Source organism: Canis aureus, chromosome 10 (genome assembly GCF_053574225.1).
Source record: "Canis aureus isolate CA01 chromosome 10, VMU_Caureus_v.1.0, whole genome shotgun sequence".
In the NCBI taxonomy this organism is placed as follows: Eukaryota; Metazoa; Chordata; class Mammalia; order Carnivora; family Canidae; genus Canis; species Canis aureus.
This window is the reverse complement of record NC_135620.1, coordinates 72,968,764-72,987,692: the sequence shown is the minus strand read 5'-3', so window position 1 is coordinate 72,987,692 and position 18,929 is coordinate 72,968,764. Positions and strand designations below refer to the sequence as shown.

Here is an 18,929-nt window from a genome sequence, read left to right as displayed (position 1 = left end):
ACACACAGGCCTGCCCGCCTGCCTGGTATCTGAGGTACTTCTGTGCCCGTGTCATCCCCATACCCCACGCCCCCATCATTATGAACTCTCCAAGGGCGGGAGCTGTGTTTATCCAACTCCGCCTCCCCATATAGTGGCTGGTAGGAGCCCTGGATATTTGGTGGGAATGAATGAATGAAAGTGTTGGTCGCATGCGACAGGCCTTTGTACCAGAGGTCCATGAAGGACTTACATAGACTCTGCCTTACATAAGGGAGCCCTTTTTTCCTGGTGTGCACTTCTATAAATGGACTGTGTCAGCATATTTGAAGAAAGGGGCATAGAGAATCAGAAAGCCCCATTGCAGAGGATAGTGGCGGATTGTAAGGGTACAAAGGAGAGACTGAGGGAGGCAGGACGACATATTTTGGAGGAGTAAATGGACTGGAGCAGGCATCGGAGAGGCAGGGGACGATTTAGAATCAGAGGACCCGAAAGGCCAGATTCCCCCTCCCCCCCCTTTGGGTCCACGGATTAGTAAACTGAGCCGGGAGGGGCATACCTTGCAAACCTCAGGGCGGAGACACACCCAGGGGCACTCATGCAGGTGGGCCCTTCTGGGCTCCCATGGGTGGGTTTTTCCAAGGTCACCGAGGACAGTGTGATTGAAGAGAAACAGCCAAGGCTTTGGCACCTGGAGCTCAGATCTCCGCTCTTTGCTCGCTAGCTATAATGACCTTGGGGAGTCCCTTCACCTCCCTGACCTCCCGATCTCAGTTTCTTCACCTGAAAAATGGGAATCATAATAGCCAACTCGTTGGACTATGGTTCTGTAGAAAAGCTACCATATACCCTTGTCAGGCCCCTGGAGAATGTTTAGTGAGCAGTAGTAGGTCCAAGGTCACAAACCAGGGGTTTGGTTTTTCCTTCTTCTCAGCCTTCTGCCTCTGTCCAAAGTCGTAAAACAGTAAATAAAATGTGATGGGGAAGGGGGAAAAAAGGTGATTCGTGCGGAGGGGTAAGGGTAGAAAGGAGAAAAGCAGCCAAAGAGGGAAGAACTAAGTCGAGAGAAGTTGGGGCTCAGAGAGCAAGCGATATGGAGGGATGGGACACGTCTCAGAAATTCTAGGGAGGGAGCATTTATAGGACCCCAGTCCAGGTGAGGAGGAATGAAACGAGGGGAGCCATGAAAGGGGAAACGGAGAGAGGAGAGATGGAGAAGGGTCAGGTGGGGGACGCCGGGGTCCCCGGGAGGGGATGGCTCCCCGGAGGCCCCCGGGCCCAGGGCTGCCTGCTGCAGGGTCTGAGGTCTGAGGCCGCGGTTCGCAGCCCGGCTGGAGCCCGGGGCCAGCACGCGGCCGGGACCTGGGGAGCAGCCCCCTCCCTGGGGGCGGGGCAGAGCCAGCCGCAGCCCGAGTAGCAGGTCTCTACCTCGCACCCTTTTCAGGAATTTCACGCAGAGGAGAGGAGCAGCCGGGAGAGCCGCGGGGCTCCCCGCTCCGCGCAGGGACTCCAAGCCCCGGGTCCCGGGCTTGCGGGGGGAGCGGGGCTTCGGGGAGCACGAGGGGGTGCAGGGCTCGCCTGCGGGCTTCTGGGGCGCCCAGGTGGAGCCCGGCCTGGGGGCGGGGCGGGGCGCGCGGGGCGGGGCGGGGCGCGTCCAGGTGCGGCCGGGGCGGGAGCCGCGCGGGGGGCGGGGGCGGCCCGGGGGGGGGGGGTCCGGGGGGCGCGGCGAGGGCGGCCTCGGGGGACCCCGGGAGAGCACGAGGCCGGGCGGGGCCTCGGAGCGCGCGGGGTCCGGGGGGCGGGGGGCGGCGGGCGGCGGGCGGCGGGGCCGGGAGGCGGCGCGGGGGGGGGGGGCGGGCCGGGCCGGGCGGGAGGCGGAGCCCGGAGCCGGGGGCTGTGGCGAGCGGCTCCCGCGGCGCCCGAGCTCCGCGTCCTGCTCGGCTCCGCCGCTCCGCTCCCGCCGCTCCCGCCGCTCCCGCCGCCGCCGCCGCCTCCGCCCGCAGCTCCGCAGCCCCCCCCGCCATGGCCGCCGGCGCCCGGCGCTGCTCCGGCCTCGGCTCCGGCTCGGGGCCCCGGGGGCGGCCGAGGCTCGGCTTCCCGCCGCCGCCGCCGCCGCCGCTGCTCCTGCTCCTGCTCCTGCTGCCGCCGCCCGCCGCCGCCGCCGCCGCCGCCCCGCGGGAGCCCGACAGCCCGTGCCGGCTCAAGACCGTCACGGTGTCCGCGCTGCCCGCCCTGCGGGACGGAGACCTGGGCTGGAGCGGCGGCCGCGCGGGGGCCGGGAGCGGGGCCGGGGCCGGGGCCGGGGCCGGGAGCGGGGCCGCCGCCGCCGCCGCCGCCGCCGCCGCGTCCTCGGGCTCCGCGGGCCCCGCGGGCGCCGCCGCCGACTCGCGCCTCCTGCTCTTTGTGCGCAGCGAGCTGCCGGGGCGCGTGGCGGTGCAGGACGACCTGGACAACACCGAGCTGCCCTTCTTCACCCTCGGTAAGGCTGGGCGCCGGCGCGCGGCCCGGGGCGGGCGCGGGCGCGGGCGGGGGCGCGGGCGGGGGCGCGGGCGGGGGCGCGGAGCCGGGCGGGGGGCGCCCTGGGGATCCCCGCCGCGCGCTGCCCCGAGCGCCCGGGAGGCGCCGGCGGGCCCGGGGAGGGCGCACAGGTGGTTGGCCGGCCCCAGGGCAGCAGCGCCCCCCGCGGGACCCGCCCCGCCCCGCCCCGCCCCGGCCCGGCCCGGACGAGCCGACTCGCAGGCTCCGGGGACCCCCGACCCGCGGGCACCCGCTCCCCGCGCGCGCCGTGACCTTGGCCCAGCCGCCAGCCGCCCCCCCGCACGCCTCCCGCCCCGGCCTCAGTGTTGGCCTCCTGCGAAATGGGGCTGCGGAGCCCCGAGCGGCCCCCGAGCACCGGCCGCTGAGCCCCGCGCCTCCGCTGCGGACTCCGGCCCCCCCACCGCCCCCCCGGCCGCAGCCGCATTCCTCTCCCCTTCCCGCGGGACGGAGAGCGGGTTTGTCCCCGCGGCAGGACTTACAAGGCGAGGAAGCGGGAGGGAAGAGGGAAGGGGTGGGGTGGGGGTGGGGGCTCCAGCGGAAAAGTTGATGGGAAAGTTCGCCAGCAGCTGGTGCCCGCGGGTTCCCAGCGCGCGTCCCCGAGGAGGCGGCCCCGCGCCCCGCGCCCCGCCCCGCGCCCCCATCCTCCCATCCCCCCATCCCCCCATCCCCCCATCCCGCCCCCCGCCCCCCGGGACCCGCAGCTGCGTTATCCCGGCCGCGGCTCCCTCCCCTCCCGGGCCCGCGGGGCGCGCTCGGCTGTCGCGGGGCGGAGGACAGCGCGGGGGCTCTGCCGGAGGACCCCGGCTCCATCCGCGCCCCGGGACCCGCGCCCGCCCGGGCTCCCGCTGCGCCCCGGCGCCCGGCGGGGAGGCGCCTTCGGGCCCCGGCCGGAGCCTCCGAGGTCAACCCCTCGCTCGCCCGGGGCGCCCCAAGCCCCGCCGCCGCCCGGCAGCCGCCCTCCTGGGAGCCCGCCTATGTCCGGCGAACCTCCGCGGTGCTCGCCCCCCTCCCGGGGGCGGCCGCCCCTGGAGACGTGGGTGGGGGCCCCCAGGTGAGGCCCCGGCTGCCCCCAGCTGGCTGTGACCTGAGCCGGCCGGGCGCCTTGCAGGTTCCCCGGGGACTCCCCGCGGCTAGGCTAGCGTGCGACATGCACACACACGCGCACACACGCGCGCACACCACTAGCTCTTCCCACGTGCACCTGTGGGCCTGCCCATTTCCCGGGAAGGAAAGGAGGGTGCAGACGGGGTGGGTGCCCTAGGGCCCAGGGCTAACCCCCGGCTCTGCAGGGCTAACTCCAGTCGCCTCCTTGCAGGGAAGGGAAGGGGCCTTCTGGAGCCACGAAGCCCCCTGAGCACCGCTTGCACTTCCACCCTCCTGCGTGCGCCCTCCTGATCACTTTCCTGCGGGGTGTCCTAGGAGGTCAGCAGTGGGAATCTTCCTAAATGGCTGTTGGGTGGGTGTAAAAGGGGGACACTCTTGGGTTTGGCAGGACTTGGAAGCAAGGAACACGCCCCCCCCCCAGGGCATTCCAGGTCCCCAAAGATGTGGAGGACTGCGTCCGCTTGGCTGCAGGAGTCGCCTGAAGCGGGCCATCTCTGCCTTTTTAAACTTTGGCTCTCAAGAAGCTGCGGGTGCCTGGGTGCTGGGGCAAGCTGAACGGGGAGCTGGGAGTCTTGAATCCCTTGGGGCCCCAGCTTGGGCTGGAGAGTCCCCTGGCGCCCTCCACTCGGAGCCTGCCTTCCGCCGTCTCTGACGCACAGCAGCTGAGCCTGGCGGCTGGGGACTGCCTGCTGGGGGGGGGGTCGCTGTCCCCCTTGGCAGCTCTGAGCCCTTTGGAAGCATGTCGGGAATTGTGTCCCGCCTCCTCCTTCTCCCCCCAGCGCCCTGGACTGGCAGCTCAAGGCGCTCCCTCCGGGGATTTGGCTAGCGAGGTAGTCACCAGATGGCCGAGTGTAGCAGGAGCTGTGTAGGGAGACGTGGGTTTTTTATTTGTGTTGGTCTTCCACTGTTTGCATGTAAACATGGAGTGCACAATGAGCTCCGGGAGGGCCAGGCTGGCTGCAAACTAGGGCCGGTGTGTGTGTTGGGGGGTGTGGGTACTAGGACTCATTTATGGCCTTATCTTTCCCAAGGTCCCAGGGTAGCTCCATCCCATCGTTTCACCCCCAGACCTTTTAAACGGCCTTGCCTAGCGTTGGTCTCCGGTGTGTTGGGTGAGTCTTTCACTTCCTCCAGGCCAGTTCAAGGGATTTGGAGATGGCACCTGCCGGGGTTGCCCATGCAAGTCAGTAAATGCCAAATCTTTCCAATAGTGGGGTGTGTGGAGCCACCACTAGGGGGTGATGGTGTCTGCCGAAGCCCTCGGGCCTCGCTCCGGGTTGTGGACTGAGTAGTTGGTGGTTGGAAGATGTCCCTGGCATTAAAGGGGGTGAACAAACTAATAAAAGATAGGATTCCCGTTTTCCTCTGAGTCTGGTTGGCGGACCTCGGGGTTATTTTGCACACGTTGCCTGCCATCCCCATTCACCGAAGCCACCTACATCCCTGGCCCTGTCTCCCCGCTTCTGCCTCTCTTGTTTGAGTGATTGGCTCTGTTATTGATGATGCCTCTCCCGTCATGTTCCAGCCTGCTTCATGTAGATGGAAGTTTACCTCAGAGCTGAAACTCCCCCCCCGCCCCCCCCCCAAGTCTCAGTGTCTGGGCCTCTGATTATAAGCCCGTGGCATTGACAAAGTGAATTTCCCTGAATGTGATCAAGGGAGAGCAGATAGTTATTGCATCTTTAATGAGATGCTAAGAGGTTTACTCCTGCCTTTTAGTATTAATGCACATAAAATACATGAAGTGGCATTCCAGTTATTCCCATTTTACAGATTAGGAGGCATTTTTGGAGCAGTCAGATGCCTAGTCCACGGTCACCCTGTGGGCTGAATGGCAGACCAGCACTGGAATCTCCTTTTTACCAGGTATTTACATTTTTGGTAGTTGTGTATCGGCTAACGTGCGTTGGCAGAGATATGGTCACATTTACGTAGGGCGTGGTGCAGGGTTCTGGACGGAAACACGCCAGTCTTCAGCATGACGAGGACATTCCTTAAAGGAACTTCAGCTACCCCAGGAGGCTAAAGTATGAGAGTTGGAAAGTAAGGCATGACCCTTTGATGACCCTGCCAGTTCAAAGTTCCGTGACTCACGGGATGTCAGAGGGCATTCTCTGTGATGATGCCAGTGAGTGATGGAGATTACGCATTCTGTGACACCAGAGAGGGAACACATCTCTGTAGATTCGGAGGAGGCTGGGGAAACTTCCAGAAAGGAAAAAAAAAAAAATTGAGTGATACCTTAGGAGGATAGGATGGAGGGAGGAGAGGTTGCAAGCTCCAGTGCAGCTTGGGAATTTAGTGTTGGTTAGGATCTGGAAATCTCAGCTGTGGCCCACTGTGACCTTGAACAAGTCATTTATCTCCAGAGCTTCAGTTCTTTGTGCTGTAATATGAGTGGGTAGAGAAGCCCTAAAATAATCCTTCGGTGTAGAGATTCTATGAACTTGAAGTGCCCCGATGCACTGTTACTCTGACTAGCTCCTCGTGCTTCTCCCTGTCTCCTTTCTTTTGCTGGTAACACGGGGTGTTGGGAAGGACTGATTGAAAAGACAGAATTTGAACAGGAGCAGCTGCCGGTACAGGGCTTCAGAGGTGAACCTGCACATCACTCAGTCCTCATTTGCCCCCAGGCAGCCCTGGAGTCTGCTTGTGGATTTAGCTTTCATGCCCACAGGTAGGGAAATGGCATCCTTCTTCCTGCACTTGACAGTGGCCGGGCTGGACTGTTTACCACCAGCCTTGCTTCCGCGAAAAGGGGGGGAGAAAGAGGTAAAATTGAGTAAGTGCTCATTGTCAACATTTCTTTCTCAGTTGCCTTGTCATAGACATCGCAGGGCTGGGGAAAGTGCTGTCTCTTTGGGGAAGCCCACCCAGTAGGATGTCAAAATGCACCTGCGTGAACAGATCTGTCTGCGTCTTGAAGTTCTTCCCCAAAAGGATGCCTTTCGCAGGAAACCGATTGGCCTGGCCTGCAAAGACTCCTTGAAATACAAACATAAATGGAGACCAAAGGAGAAAAGCCTCCTGAAGGAATGAAGGATTGCTAGGCAGGAAGGATTGCCAGGCGCGGGGAGCCTAAGAGGGAGAGTTCACAAAGGGAGGAGGAGCTGCCTTCAAATGTCAACGGGGAATGAGGAATGTGCTTTTTACTGTCGGGTTCAAAAGGTGCAAATGCTGTGTGTGTGTGTGTGAGGGGGTGGACTTGAGCCCCCAGGGGAGGAGGGTTCCCGGGGAGCTGTGGGGAGCTCAGCAGCCTGACCCCTCGCAGACTGAGCCTTGGAGGAAGCCTTCAAGCAGAGACTGAACGGCTCTCTGGCAGGCATTTGGAGACAGCACCCAAGGCCTGGGAGACAGCGAGGCTGCCCTCTGCCCTTCTTGGTTTCTGGTTTGATTCTGAAGGTTGATATCAGTTATTAACAGGGAGGAGGAAAAAAAAAAGATACAAATAGTAGTAATCGGGGTCTTCGGTAGGGGTTTCTGACCACAGAATATTCATTAAAACCAATTCCAGCGTTCTTTTCTGTGTCGGCCAGAGAAAGAGAGAGAGATTGTGGGGTGGATAAGAGGGTGGATTCGATATCCTCACACGAAGCTAGTTCTAAGACTATACGTGTTATTTTCTCAATTGGGCACCAGGTCTCTTACCACTAAGCAGGTATTGAGTGTCCTTAGGCCTGGGGGTCCTGTCCTTCTGTGATGGCCCAGGCTTCTGGGATTTTGTAAATAAAGGTCCCAGTCGGTGTTGGGGGCGGTCAGCGTTCAGGGGTCTCTGATCAGAGTCTTCTTTCCCTTCCCACTCACTTCCCTCTCCCATCCCCAGCCTTTTGCCAGCTCAAACCTGAGGAAGTATGTTTAACAATCAGGGCAGAGAGAGCCGTATTGTCTGCCCTCGGAAAGTCCTAAGGTGCTGAGACACGGCAGTGGGGCAGGGAGGGAGAGGTGGGTTCGTTTCGGCCGGGTCACAGGGGCTCAAGTTCGGTCGAGGCCAGCCAGATTTGCTGTTTCTGGGGGTCAGTGACACCAGCTGAGATAGCACAGCTCTGCAGGCTTTGGTGTGACCCAGAGCTCGATCGTTTTCCTGAACCGGGCCCTCGGGCTGCAGGAGCAGTTCTATAATTTTAATTTACAGCAAGTTCGGCAGGTCTGAAATGGCCTCTGGCAAGCAGAAATCTCCTGCTTCTCGCCTCCTTGCCTTGCTGGGAATTAGGCCTCGGCTGCCACAGGACGGCGTGGACGCGTGTGCTTCGGGGAGCGACAGGGACTTCTTGGGGTGAAGTCCTGGAAACTTCTCTCACGACCGTTAGTGCCGGCGGGCTCGCAGCACCCCAGAGTCTGAGAGCGCGCGGTCTTTTGTAGGTGACCTGGGGGCCCAGACCAGGGAAGGAACCTTCCTGATGACTCGCAGGGTCAGCCTTGAACCCTGGGAACCCAGTGGCCCTGGGTCCCACGCTGGGCTTCTTTGCATTATGCTGGCCCTTGAGCATGTGGCTCTGGGTCTACACACGTCCCAGTGTCTGAAACTGGGTTGGACACATCCTCCAATGCACCACTCTCCCCTCTCCCTGCAACAAAAGCAACCCCCCCAAAAAAACCCAAAAACAAAAATCTTGGGGGGAAAACCATCCCTAGGGAAACTGCATTTGTTCTCCCGCCCAAGTACCCAGCTGGTTGGCTCCAGTGTCTCCGGAGAGCCGGAGCTGATAGGTTTGTTCTGGAGGAGGAGGAAGCCTCCTTGCTTTTTACTCTCGCTCCTTGGGGGGGAGCAGAGGAAGCCTCTCCTTCCCAGGAAGGCAAAGGAAGTCGGATTTAACCTTGAGGTGCAGCAGCAGCACGGGGAGGCTTCCTTTCCAGAGCTCCCGCTTTCCCAAGTTCTCTCACTGACCAGCTAGTGGCAACAGAAGATTAACTATAGCGGGAGAGAGAGAGAGAGAGAGAGAGCGAGAGAGAGAGAGAGAGAGAGCTGGCTTCCCTCCCTTCCGACAGAGCCACAGCCTCTCTGCCCTGGAGGACGCGGGCGGCCGGGCTTGGCAGGGTGTACTGGAAGGGGGTTGGGTGGCGACGACGCAGGGAGACCCTGGCAGGTGCCCTGCCGGCCCCGCCGTACGGTGTCTACACTGAGGGTCTGCACCCGAAGGGGGGCTGCTAGCCCAGCCCCGTCGTTCCAAGCCCCCGGCAGCCTCCGACCTCCGCACTCCTCGACGACACGTTGGCCATGGACTCGGGCCTCCCTGCCTCCATGCCGATCCCACCTCACCTGCCCTCCATGTCCCTGCAGACAGAGTGATTTCATGAACAGCCCCCATCTGACGGCGTGGCTGTTCTCACCTAACGCACTTCCCTGGTTCCTCACGGTTTAGTGTGAAGTTCAGGCTTCTTATGGTCCAAGGTCCAAGGTCAGTCTCTGCCCAGAGAACCCTCTGACGAAGGAGCCTCCCTTCTTGTTTGGTAACTTTTCCCCATCGCCCCCTTGGAAGATCCCTTCTTACCTTTCAAGACTCAATTTATTATTATTATTTTTAAAGATTTTGCTTATTTATTAGAGAGAGAGAGAAAGAATGAGCAGGGGGAGAGGGAGAAGCAGACACCCCGATGAGCAGGAGCCCAACCGGGGACTCGATCCCAGGACCCCGGGGTCATGACCTGAGCCGAAAGCAAAACGCTTAGCTGACTGAGCCACCCAGGGGCCCCTCAAGACTGAATTTAAAAGTCACCCTACGGTCGCAGCCTTTCCCGGCCTCGCCCTGGAGTTGCATCCTGGGGCCTTGGCGCCTGCTAAGAATATAAAAGAGGACTGTACACATGGCGAATCCCTTAACTGAGCACCTACAACGTGCTGGGCGCTGTCCCGGGGCCTTTGGGTGCAACAGAGAGCAGAAGACCTCGATCCTTGTATTCAGAGAGCTCACAGTAGGAAGGAGTGCGTGCGTGGTGGGCGCGTGGGTGGGTGGTGAGCAGCGGGTGATAACAATGCACATGATAAATAAGAAAATTAGGTAGTAAGTGAGGATGTGATGAATTCCATGAACAAAAGAAAATTAAATAAAACGGAGATTGTGGAGATGAGGCGATGGGTTTTCATACTACATGGAGCGGAGCGAGAGGAGCTTGTAGAGAATGTAGGAGTAGAGCCAAGGCTTGAAGGTAGTGAAGGAGGGAGCCGAGCAGGTACCTGGGAGAAGAGCGTGCCAGGCCGGGAAGTGCCCTGCAGCGCCCCTGGGGTGTCCAAGGCCTAGCGAGAAGGCCAGGAAGGCGAGTGGGCGGTCACATGGGGCCACAGAAACCACTGTTGGCCAAGTCACTTGAGCCAAGAGGAGAGCCTGGCAGGATTTTAAGCAGAAAGGGCCTCAATATCTGACTTAGGCTTCCAAAGACCTACTTCAGCCTCTGTGCTGTAGGAGCAAAGGTGGAAGCGGGCAGGTCCGTAGGAGTCTGGGCAAGGGGTGGTGGCGGCTCGCCCTACAGTGGGAGTCCATCCTGGGCAAACGGGAGACGGGTGGGAACTCCCCTCAGCAGCCGCAACAGCTGGAACACCACCTCTTCCGTAGGGTCTTCCCCCCTCTGGGGCCCCTTTGCCGGTCCCTCTACCTTCTCCTGTGTCCCTGTTGTTCCCGGGGGTGTTGATAGGTTGATAGGATGAGTGATGACGTTAGTCTGATTGGAGACAAGCGTGCCGGGTTTAGGGAAGAACTTCTCTTGAGACTCCTGGAAGGCAGATAAGGGGTTGGAACCTTGCATCGTGGCAAATAGAGAGGCCCTGGATATTTTGGGGAAGATGATACACCGTGGTTTCGGGATCACCAAATGTAGTCGTTATAGGATGTTACCTTTTTTTTAGAGTTGTTTTTAAAGGTTTTATTTATTTATTCATGAGAGACACAGAGAGAGGCAGAGACACAGGCAGAGGAAGAAGCAGGCTCCATATAGGGAGCCCCCGATGCAGGACTCGATCCCGGGATCCCGGGGTCATGCCCTGAGCTGAAGGCAGATAGATGCTCAACCGCTAAGCTCCCCAGGCGCCCCTAGGATGCTGTGTGAAGACAACCTTTCTATATAAAGACGGGGAAATCAAGGTCATATAGCAAGGCAGTGATGAAGCAAGAACCAGGTCCCAGCCCACTGACTTCTGGTCCCAGGTGTCTCCCTCTCCCTACCTCGGGGAGGGGCAGCTGGGCCACTAGGGGTGGGGGGACCTGGTGTTCCAGACACTGTCATTCTGGCATAGGGGCTGTGAGAACGCTCAGTGAACACTCACGGCCCTGGGTGTTGTGCTGGCACCTCTCTGGCCTCATCCTCTGCGCGGTGCTGAAAGGCCAGCGTCGTCCCGGGTTTCAGGTGGCGCTGAGGCTCAGAGCAGCAGGCACATGCCCAAGACCGCCAGCTGTCATCCGGCTGGGCTGGGTCCACGCCCAGGTCTGCCTGGTTCTAAACCCTGTGCCCGGGGATCCCTGGGTGGCTCAGCGGTTTGGCGCCTGCCTTTGGCCCAGGGTGTCCCGGGATCGAGTCCTATGTCGGGCTCCCGGCAGGGAGCCTGCTTCTCTCTCCTCCTGTGTCTCTGCCTCTTTCTCTCTCTCTCTGTGTCTATCATAAAAATAAATAAATAAATAAATAAATAAATCTTTAAAAAAATAAATAAAGAAACCCTGTGCCCACGCCCCCTGCCCTCCCCGCCCCCAACCATGCCGCCCAGGACTGGTGCTCCTGAGTTTTCATCTCTGTGACAACTCCTCTTACTTTTTCTCTCTTCCTGGTCTCATTACCACGAAGTTGCAGACATGTCTATGTGGGATCTTCAGGTGTGACAGCCTCTCACACCCAAGGGACTGAGCACCTCGTTTCCGTGCTGCCGGGAGCTGACTCAGCATCTCCCCGGGCCCTCGGGCTCCGTGCCCGCCTGCCAGCAGAGCACCAGGCCTTGTCTCATCTTCTCTCGGTGCCACTCATGATCCCCGGGCTCCTCGACAAGCAAATGCCTCCACTTCTCTGCCTTTCAGACTCTCGTCCTTCCCTCCTTCCTCCCCTCCCCTTCCTCCCTCCTCCTCTTGTCCCAGTGCTTATGCTGGGGGTAGCGTCATACTGGGTGGGGGGCCTCATATCAGGCCCTTTCAGGCATGTGGGCAAGCTTCTCTTTCTAGAAATTGCCAGGGCATCCGTTGTCAGACACACAGCCCCTCCTGGCCGGGGGCACTCCCTTGCACGCCTCCGGGCCACCCCCGTTAGTTCTTAGTTCTGTCTGCCTAACGCGTCTTGGTAGGGTCATGCAGTTGTTGTGTTCCCATCGTGAGAGTGGCGTTTACGTGACCTTATCTCTACATATGGGATATACATAATCATAAACAATCTTTAGAAATACTATAATGCCGTACAAAAATCCCAATAGTGTGTACTTTTCCTAGAATACTAGAGCTGGGCAAAGTAGAAAGCCGCTGACATCCAGCCCCACTCCCTCACGTACCTGTAAGAGAAGTACACTTTCCCGGGCCCGGAGCTAATCGGCAGTGGAATCTGGGCCGCAGCCAGGCTCCTCTGACCGCCAGGCAGTGTGTGGGGCCGAACGTGCACCAGCTCTAAAGCCCAAGAAGCCCCAGCATCAAATCCCAGAGGCATTACATCTTGGGCATTGCACCTCTCTGAGCCTGTTGGCTCATCGGTAAAGTGAAAACGAGAAAATAATCGCTAATCTGGGTTGCAGTGGCCATCACTTTTGGAGAGCCCTCCATCCCGTAGATTTTCGTCAGGGCCCAGCATCGTGCTCAGTCTAGGCCTTACAGAGAATGGGGTGTGCAAAGCACCTAGCACGGCGTCTGGCACAGCTCGTGCTCTATGTCTCGTAGCCACCTGCAGTCCTTTTTTGGAAGGAGGTGGAGGTATGAATAAATAATGCCTGCAAGCTCCTTCCCCCTGCTCGCTCCTTCACTCCGACAGGCTGAGCTCACACCTCCCTCCTCCCTCCCGGCTCCCTCCAGCAAGGCCAGAAAAGGATAAAATTGACCATTGATCTCTGCTCCTTCTCCAGCAGCAGGGGGCAGCGGGGGATCCCAGGGTCGTCTGAGGACAGCGTGGACAGAGAGGCTCTTAGACCTCAGGCTGGGGCAGGTGGGTGCTGGAGGAGGCGATCGGGGCGACTTCTCTCCCTTCTGGCGGTGGCGGCCTGACAAAGCCTTGCTCTTAAGCACCCGGGAAAGTCACGAGTGGCTCTGCAAGCAGCCGAGAAGGGAAGGAACATTTCCATTAGCAGAATCAGCAGTAAAGAGATTTCCAGTCACAGTAATAGCTGCATTTGGGGGAATCATTTCGGTGGTGACTGTGGGCGGAGGACGGAAGGGGGCGGGTGGCAGCGAGAGTCACAGAGACGTCTGGTCTCCTTGCACCGAGCCGAGAGGCAGCGCCCGGAGAGCGCCGGGTGCCAGACTCAGAGTGACTGGGAGTTGGGCTGGTGGTTGTGCGAATGTTCTGGACCTTCCGCTTGCCTTGGGAAGGACGGGGCTGCACCCTCGAGAGCCCCCACGGGAGGCTGCACACTCACCCTACACCACCTTTGCTCTGATTCCTTGGCTTGCTTTTTTCCAAGATTCCAGAGCCAGCAGCAACGTCCTAGGCTCTTGGGATTTGCAGAAGGGAAAGCTCCCAGATTATTTAGCCCGGCTGTCTCCAAAGTTGACTACTCCTCAGAATGACGTTGGACCCCAGTCTGGCTCTTAGACTCAGGGAGGCGCCCGGGGGGGGGGGGGCTGGGAATCTATACCTTAACAAGCGTGCCAACTCCTTGGTCTGTGCCTCCAGGACCTGCCTTGTGGCCCCTGGATGCCTCTTCAGCCTCGTCCCCTGACATTCCGCATGGCTCTTGATGCTCTAGGCTCAGGGACAGCCTGCAGATTTCTGAGGGCAGCAGGACCCCCCCCCCCCGCCCTTGCACCTGACCCTGGAATGGAAATGCTAGTCTGTCTGCCTAGAAAGGCTTTCCCGTCTCTGATTCATGGGGCCAACTCCTAGCCTTAACGCCGCTGTTTAACGTCCTCTGAGTAATCTTCTCTCTCTCCTCCAAGGCTCAGAGATTTTTCTCCCCCTAAATGCTCCTACCCTCCCTGTTAGGGTTGCCGTGCTTTGTGGATAAAAATAGATGCACAGAAAATAAAATACAGGATGCCCAGTTAAACTTGAATTTCAGACTCTCGCTTAGTAGAATTATGTCCCCTGCAGTATTGGGGACATAGTTGGACTTAAAAGGACTCTCTGATGATCAGAAATTCGAATTTAACTAGGCATCCTGTATTTTGTCTGGCAAGCCCCAGGGACCTTGTGTTGCTCTGTCTCCTGTCCGGGATCCCACTGCTAGTATGTGACTCCCCAAACCTGCTCTTCCCACCTCTCCCCCATCAGACGTCGATCCTGCCAATTACTCAGAGGGAAGAGTCATCCTTGAAATTTCCTTTCTCTTGCCCCTTGTTCTTTCTGCAAGCCAACCCTGTTGGTTTTACTTCTAAAATGACTCTCAATATGATTCACTTAAACTTCCAACCGCCGTGGCCGCCACCAGGCCACCATCCTTGCTCACGTGGGCTGGTACATGAGTCCCCTGTCTTCTGGCTGCCTCTGTGTCCCCGTCCTTGCTCCGTACTACACGGTATTCAGTGCGTGGGCCAAATCCATCTCGCCGCCCGCTTCTGTGCAACCCGTGAGCCTATTGATTGACTGATTGATTTACGTAAATAGGTGAAAAGAATCCAAAGGAAAATGACCTTTTATGATACGTGATGATTACATGAAGTCCAAACCTCCGTATCCATACATAAAGATCTGATATTACGCAGCCACACTCACATATGGGCGTATGTGCATCATCTGTGGTGCTTTTGCTTTACAGCAGCAGAGTTGAGAAGTAGCAGCAGTGAGTATCTGGCCCACAGGGCTTAAAATATTTACTCACTACCCCTTTACAGAAAACGTTTGCCAGCCTTGCAATATTCAGTAGCCAGAGTGATCTTTCTAAAAAAAAGCAAATTAGATCTTGTCACTCTCTGCTATTCAAAGCCATTAATTGTGTGTCATTTCTCTTTTTAAAAAATCTTAATTCCTGTTCAGAGTCTTAATTCCTTTAGGATTCAGAAAAATCCTAAAAAGTTTGCCACCTTCTCTGAATTCATCTTCCATCTTCTCCTTTGCTCACAAACCTGAAATATCACCTCCTCCGAGAGGTCTTCCCTGACCAAAGTGGGACCTTGGTACACACTCCCTTCATATCTTTCTATTCCATTTATTTTCAAAAACTCTTATCTCAGGGCTCTTTGGGAATGTGCCTTGTTCATATTTTTGCCCCTCGAGGCATGGAGTGCAGGACACGGCATCTGGTAGGTGCTGAGTGGACATTTTCTGAGCAGACGCCGGAACATGGACAACTGTGGGAGTGCTAGTTTGTGAGCACCACCTGAGTGGGTGCCTGCCTCTTTGTTTGTTTTTTTTTTTTAATTTGTTATTTATTTATTCATGACAGTCACAGAGAGAGGCAGAGACACAGGCAGAGGGAGAAGCAGGCTCCCCGCGGGGAACCTGATGTGGGACTCGATCTCGGGACCTGGGTCATGTCTTGGGACAGAGGCAGATGCTCAACCACTGAGCCACCCAGGTGCCCTCATTGGGGTTTTCTGTGGCTTTTTTTGTGAGATCGTTTTGAGGACTCCAAGAAATAAAGTTTGTAGGGCATGTAGAGCAGTGCCTGCCACTCAGCAAATGCTACCTGGGTGTTTGTTAAACAGAAATAAAAGGGCCTGCCCCTTAGCCCCTGGGACCTGCCCCTTCTCTGCTATCTTTGCAGTTGGAGGGATTTGGGGCAACTGAGAGGAGGTCTTTGAGTAAAGGGTTCATGGATCCCAGGGGGCAGCACGATCTGGGGGCCAGGGCTGTGGCCCAGGGGCTCTGGGGTTCCGGGGTGTCCACAGTTTCCCCCTTTCCATATTTTGGGCTCCCCCCATTTCTAGTGTGATGAGATTAAACCCTGTGATCCCGGAGGTTCTTCTGAGCCCCTTCAGCTCCGCTGGAGCCCAGGAGGGAGACAAGGGCTCCCTCCTGGAGTTTCTGAGGCTGGAAACCTTGCAGCAGGATAAAACCTGCCTCCCTGCCTTCTTCCTCTCTGCATCCTTCCCGGGGCCTCTGAAGATCAAACCCTTGGCTCTGAATCCAGGTGCAACTCAAATTCTCCGTCCTGGTCTCACACTAATTTGTTAGGGAACCTTCTTCAATTACTTTCCTGCTCGTCTCCCCCGGGGAGGGAGACCAGAGAAGCTGACCCCCCAAGTCACCAATTACTGGTCTACCAATAGCGCGACTGCCCGTGCCTCCCTCCCTCCCCCTCTCTCTCTCCTTTATTCTCCTGGCCTCCCTGAAGCACCTCTCCTTGCTGCAGACTCCCGGGGGGAAGGCACCCCCCTTTCCCCTGGCTCCCCATCCCAGCTGGGAAACAGCCCTCCCTTCCCCTAAGAGGGACAGCAAAGGAGAAAGGGCAGAGCTGCCAACCTTGGAAAACCAGACTGGTTTTGCTCATCTGCTAAATCCCAAGCCTTGCTGGATTGGGCAGCAAATGTCTTGCTTCTAGTCCTGAGTCTGCCCCTTGGCTCGCTAGATGTCCTCAAATAAATGACCTTTGCCCTTCGGGCCTCAGATAAGATTAAGGAGTATCATCCGAGCCAGCTCTCCTTCAGGAACCTAGGAAAGCTTGGGCTGCAAGACCGAGAACCCTTCCCGTCTTGTCCACGGCGGGGATCCCAGGTCCTGGAGCAAGCCCATTGCTCAGTAGGCCCTCAGGAGGTACCTGCCGAATGAAGTTAATAAATGGGGAAATAGGTGGGATTGAACACTGCTAATCAGCAACTTCATCGCTGCATTAGAGGCCTTTAGCATCTTATCAACTGGGATTTGCAGGAGAGATGAATTCTATTTGCATTTTCTAGACAAAGGCGGTCCACCTGAAACCCCTGGTTCCCGTCTAGCTCCCCTTGCCTGGGGCTAAGCCCCCCAGTCATCATTCAGTGTGCCCACTCCCTGGGGGCACAGAAATGCAAGAGGTTCACAGTTGACGGGGATGATACCATTTGCACTTTTTGATTTAGAGGCAAAACTAACCCTCCTTTTCATGGGTATTTGTAGTGTCTCCATGTTACCGATGAAGACATGGCCACTCAGAGAGATCAAGTCAATTGTGCAAGGTCACGTAATAAATGGGATTAGCTGCTTTTATTTTTCAAAAGGAGTCTTTGTATCGCTTCACAAATGGAACACCAGAATAACTTGCTATAAATAGAAGATAGCCTGTAAAAGTAGGTATGTAACTATTAAAGAAAATACATACAGATATATATATATAAATAGCTACGCATGTACTCAAATAGATAAGTGTACATATGTATGTATTTACATGCCACCTAAATTCATCTCTCATACTATACTTCGGGAACACGTTGATCCAGCCCACCACTGAGAGAAAGATACTCACTGAAAATTTAAATTAAAAAAAAAAAAAGAAGAAAATTTAAATTTTGCCCCCTTAATTGTCAGATTTAATACATACATATTTAAAAAATACCTTTTCTGACTCATAGCTTCATAGCTACCACTACCCATTTTTTTTAAGAGAGGGAGAGAGAATGGGGCTCCTGGGGGGCTCAGCGGTTGAGCGTCTGCCTTCAACTCAGGGCATGACCCCGGGGTCCTGGGATCGAGTCCCGCATCAGGCTCCATGCAGCAAGCCTGCTTCTCCCTCTGCCTGTGTCTCTGCCTCTCTCTCGGTGTCTCTCAAGAATAAATAAATAAAATCTCCAAAAAGAGAGAGAGGGAGGGAGAGAGAGAGGAGGGGCAGGGGCAGAGAGAGAGGGTGAATCCTAAGCTGCTCCACACCCAGCTCGGAGCCTGACACAAGGCTCGATCCACAATCTGACCTGAGATCATGACCTGAGCCAGAATCAGGAGTCCGATGCCTAACCGCCTGAGCCACCCAGACGCCCTACCACTACCCATCACTACAAGGTCCAGCTTGAAGATACCTTTGCTTCTTCCAAGGTGACCCTCGGGGCATCGTCCCCAAGAACACTTCTCCCCATGCCCCTGGTGCATTCCCTGCAGTTCTTGTTTTCACGGGAATCTTGGGGTTGGCTAATGGCCTGCCCCCTGCCCCTCTTGCTAGTCTTTCACCTTGGTTTTTCAAGTCAGGGGAATATGAGCCATTTGGGGTTTGGGCTAAAGAGACGGTCCGCTTTCGTTTGTCTGGAACGCTGGGAAACTCCATTTACGTGAATAAAAGGTTGCACGACGTTAAAAAATGTCCTGCGAGCACAGTGCTGTGTGTCGATCACAGCGGCATCCTCCACGCCCCGCGTACCCTGTATTAGGAAGGAGATGGTTAATGTTCCTGCCATAATATTTTATGGCCGTGTTGTGATTGGAGGAAGCTCACTGACCACCTTATATTCAACATGAGGCCGACTTTGCAGAGCTGCTCCCTGCGTGCTCAGGCCCCAGACCCTGCCTCCAGATTCACTCTGGCCCTCAGGCAGGGGGTCCTCTTCCTTACTGACCCCTGCTTGAAAAAAAAATGTTTGTAAGTCAAACATATGTGTACGTAAAAATGTGTGTATATTATATATGTTTGCATGTAACATGTATATCCATGTACATGTCACATACGTTATACGTATATACAGATCTATAGGAGGGAGGAAAATAGGATAATAACTCGAGAACTAAAAGAAGAAACTGGACCCAGCAAGGGAGGAGCCAGAAAGGGAAGGATTATCCCAGTGATTTGGGGGTAGTGGGGGTATTTGACACGACTGATACAGCAATTCTTCTTTTTTACCTTAAACTATTTTTCTTGCTGAAATGGGGGAGGCTGACTGTTCAGGGAAGGGTGACCTGGGTTTAGGGTAAGTCGTTTACTTCAGACACCCTCGTCTGTGAAGCTCTGTGGATCGGCAGTTGGTCACTTAGCAGAAAGTCTATTAAAGCAGGGAATCATAAAAGAATAATAATGTACCTTAAACATTTTATTTTAACTCAAGGTACGTGAATGTGTATACGTTTGCCAATTATTTGATGTAGGCTCCGGAACTCTTCTTTGGGTCTGGGTCAGCTGATTGAAGTCCCATGCCATCTTTCTTGCATCAACCACGCTCGTAATGCACCAAATATGGTCTCCAATGGTGTTTTCATTAAAGGGGACTGAGAGCTTACGGAAGCTTGCCAAGTAATTCTCCTAGAGTTTTATGATTCCTTTCTAAATTTTTATAGTTGTCACACCTGACCTAGCTCAATGGCAA

The 18,929-nt window shown here is 56.6% G+C and overlaps 1 protein-coding gene across 4 annotated transcripts in view; it reads left to right on the top strand.

The window, feature by feature from the left end:
- The first annotated feature begins 2,004 nt into the window (after positions 1 to 2,004).
- ASTN2 (astrotactin 2) overlaps positions 2,005 to 18,929 on the top strand; it is an 850,745-nt gene continuing 833,820 nt past the window's right edge. For 3 of the 4 annotated variants that reach the window (XM_077913090.1, XM_077913089.1, XM_077913088.1), the window contains exon 1: positions 2,005 to 2,461. In XM_077913090.1, coding sequence (XP_077769216.1) covers positions 2,005 to 2,461 — 457 coding nt within the window. The remainder of the gene's footprint in view (positions 2,462 to 18,929) is intronic. The other variant, XM_077913091.1, reaches the window with a different exon arrangement.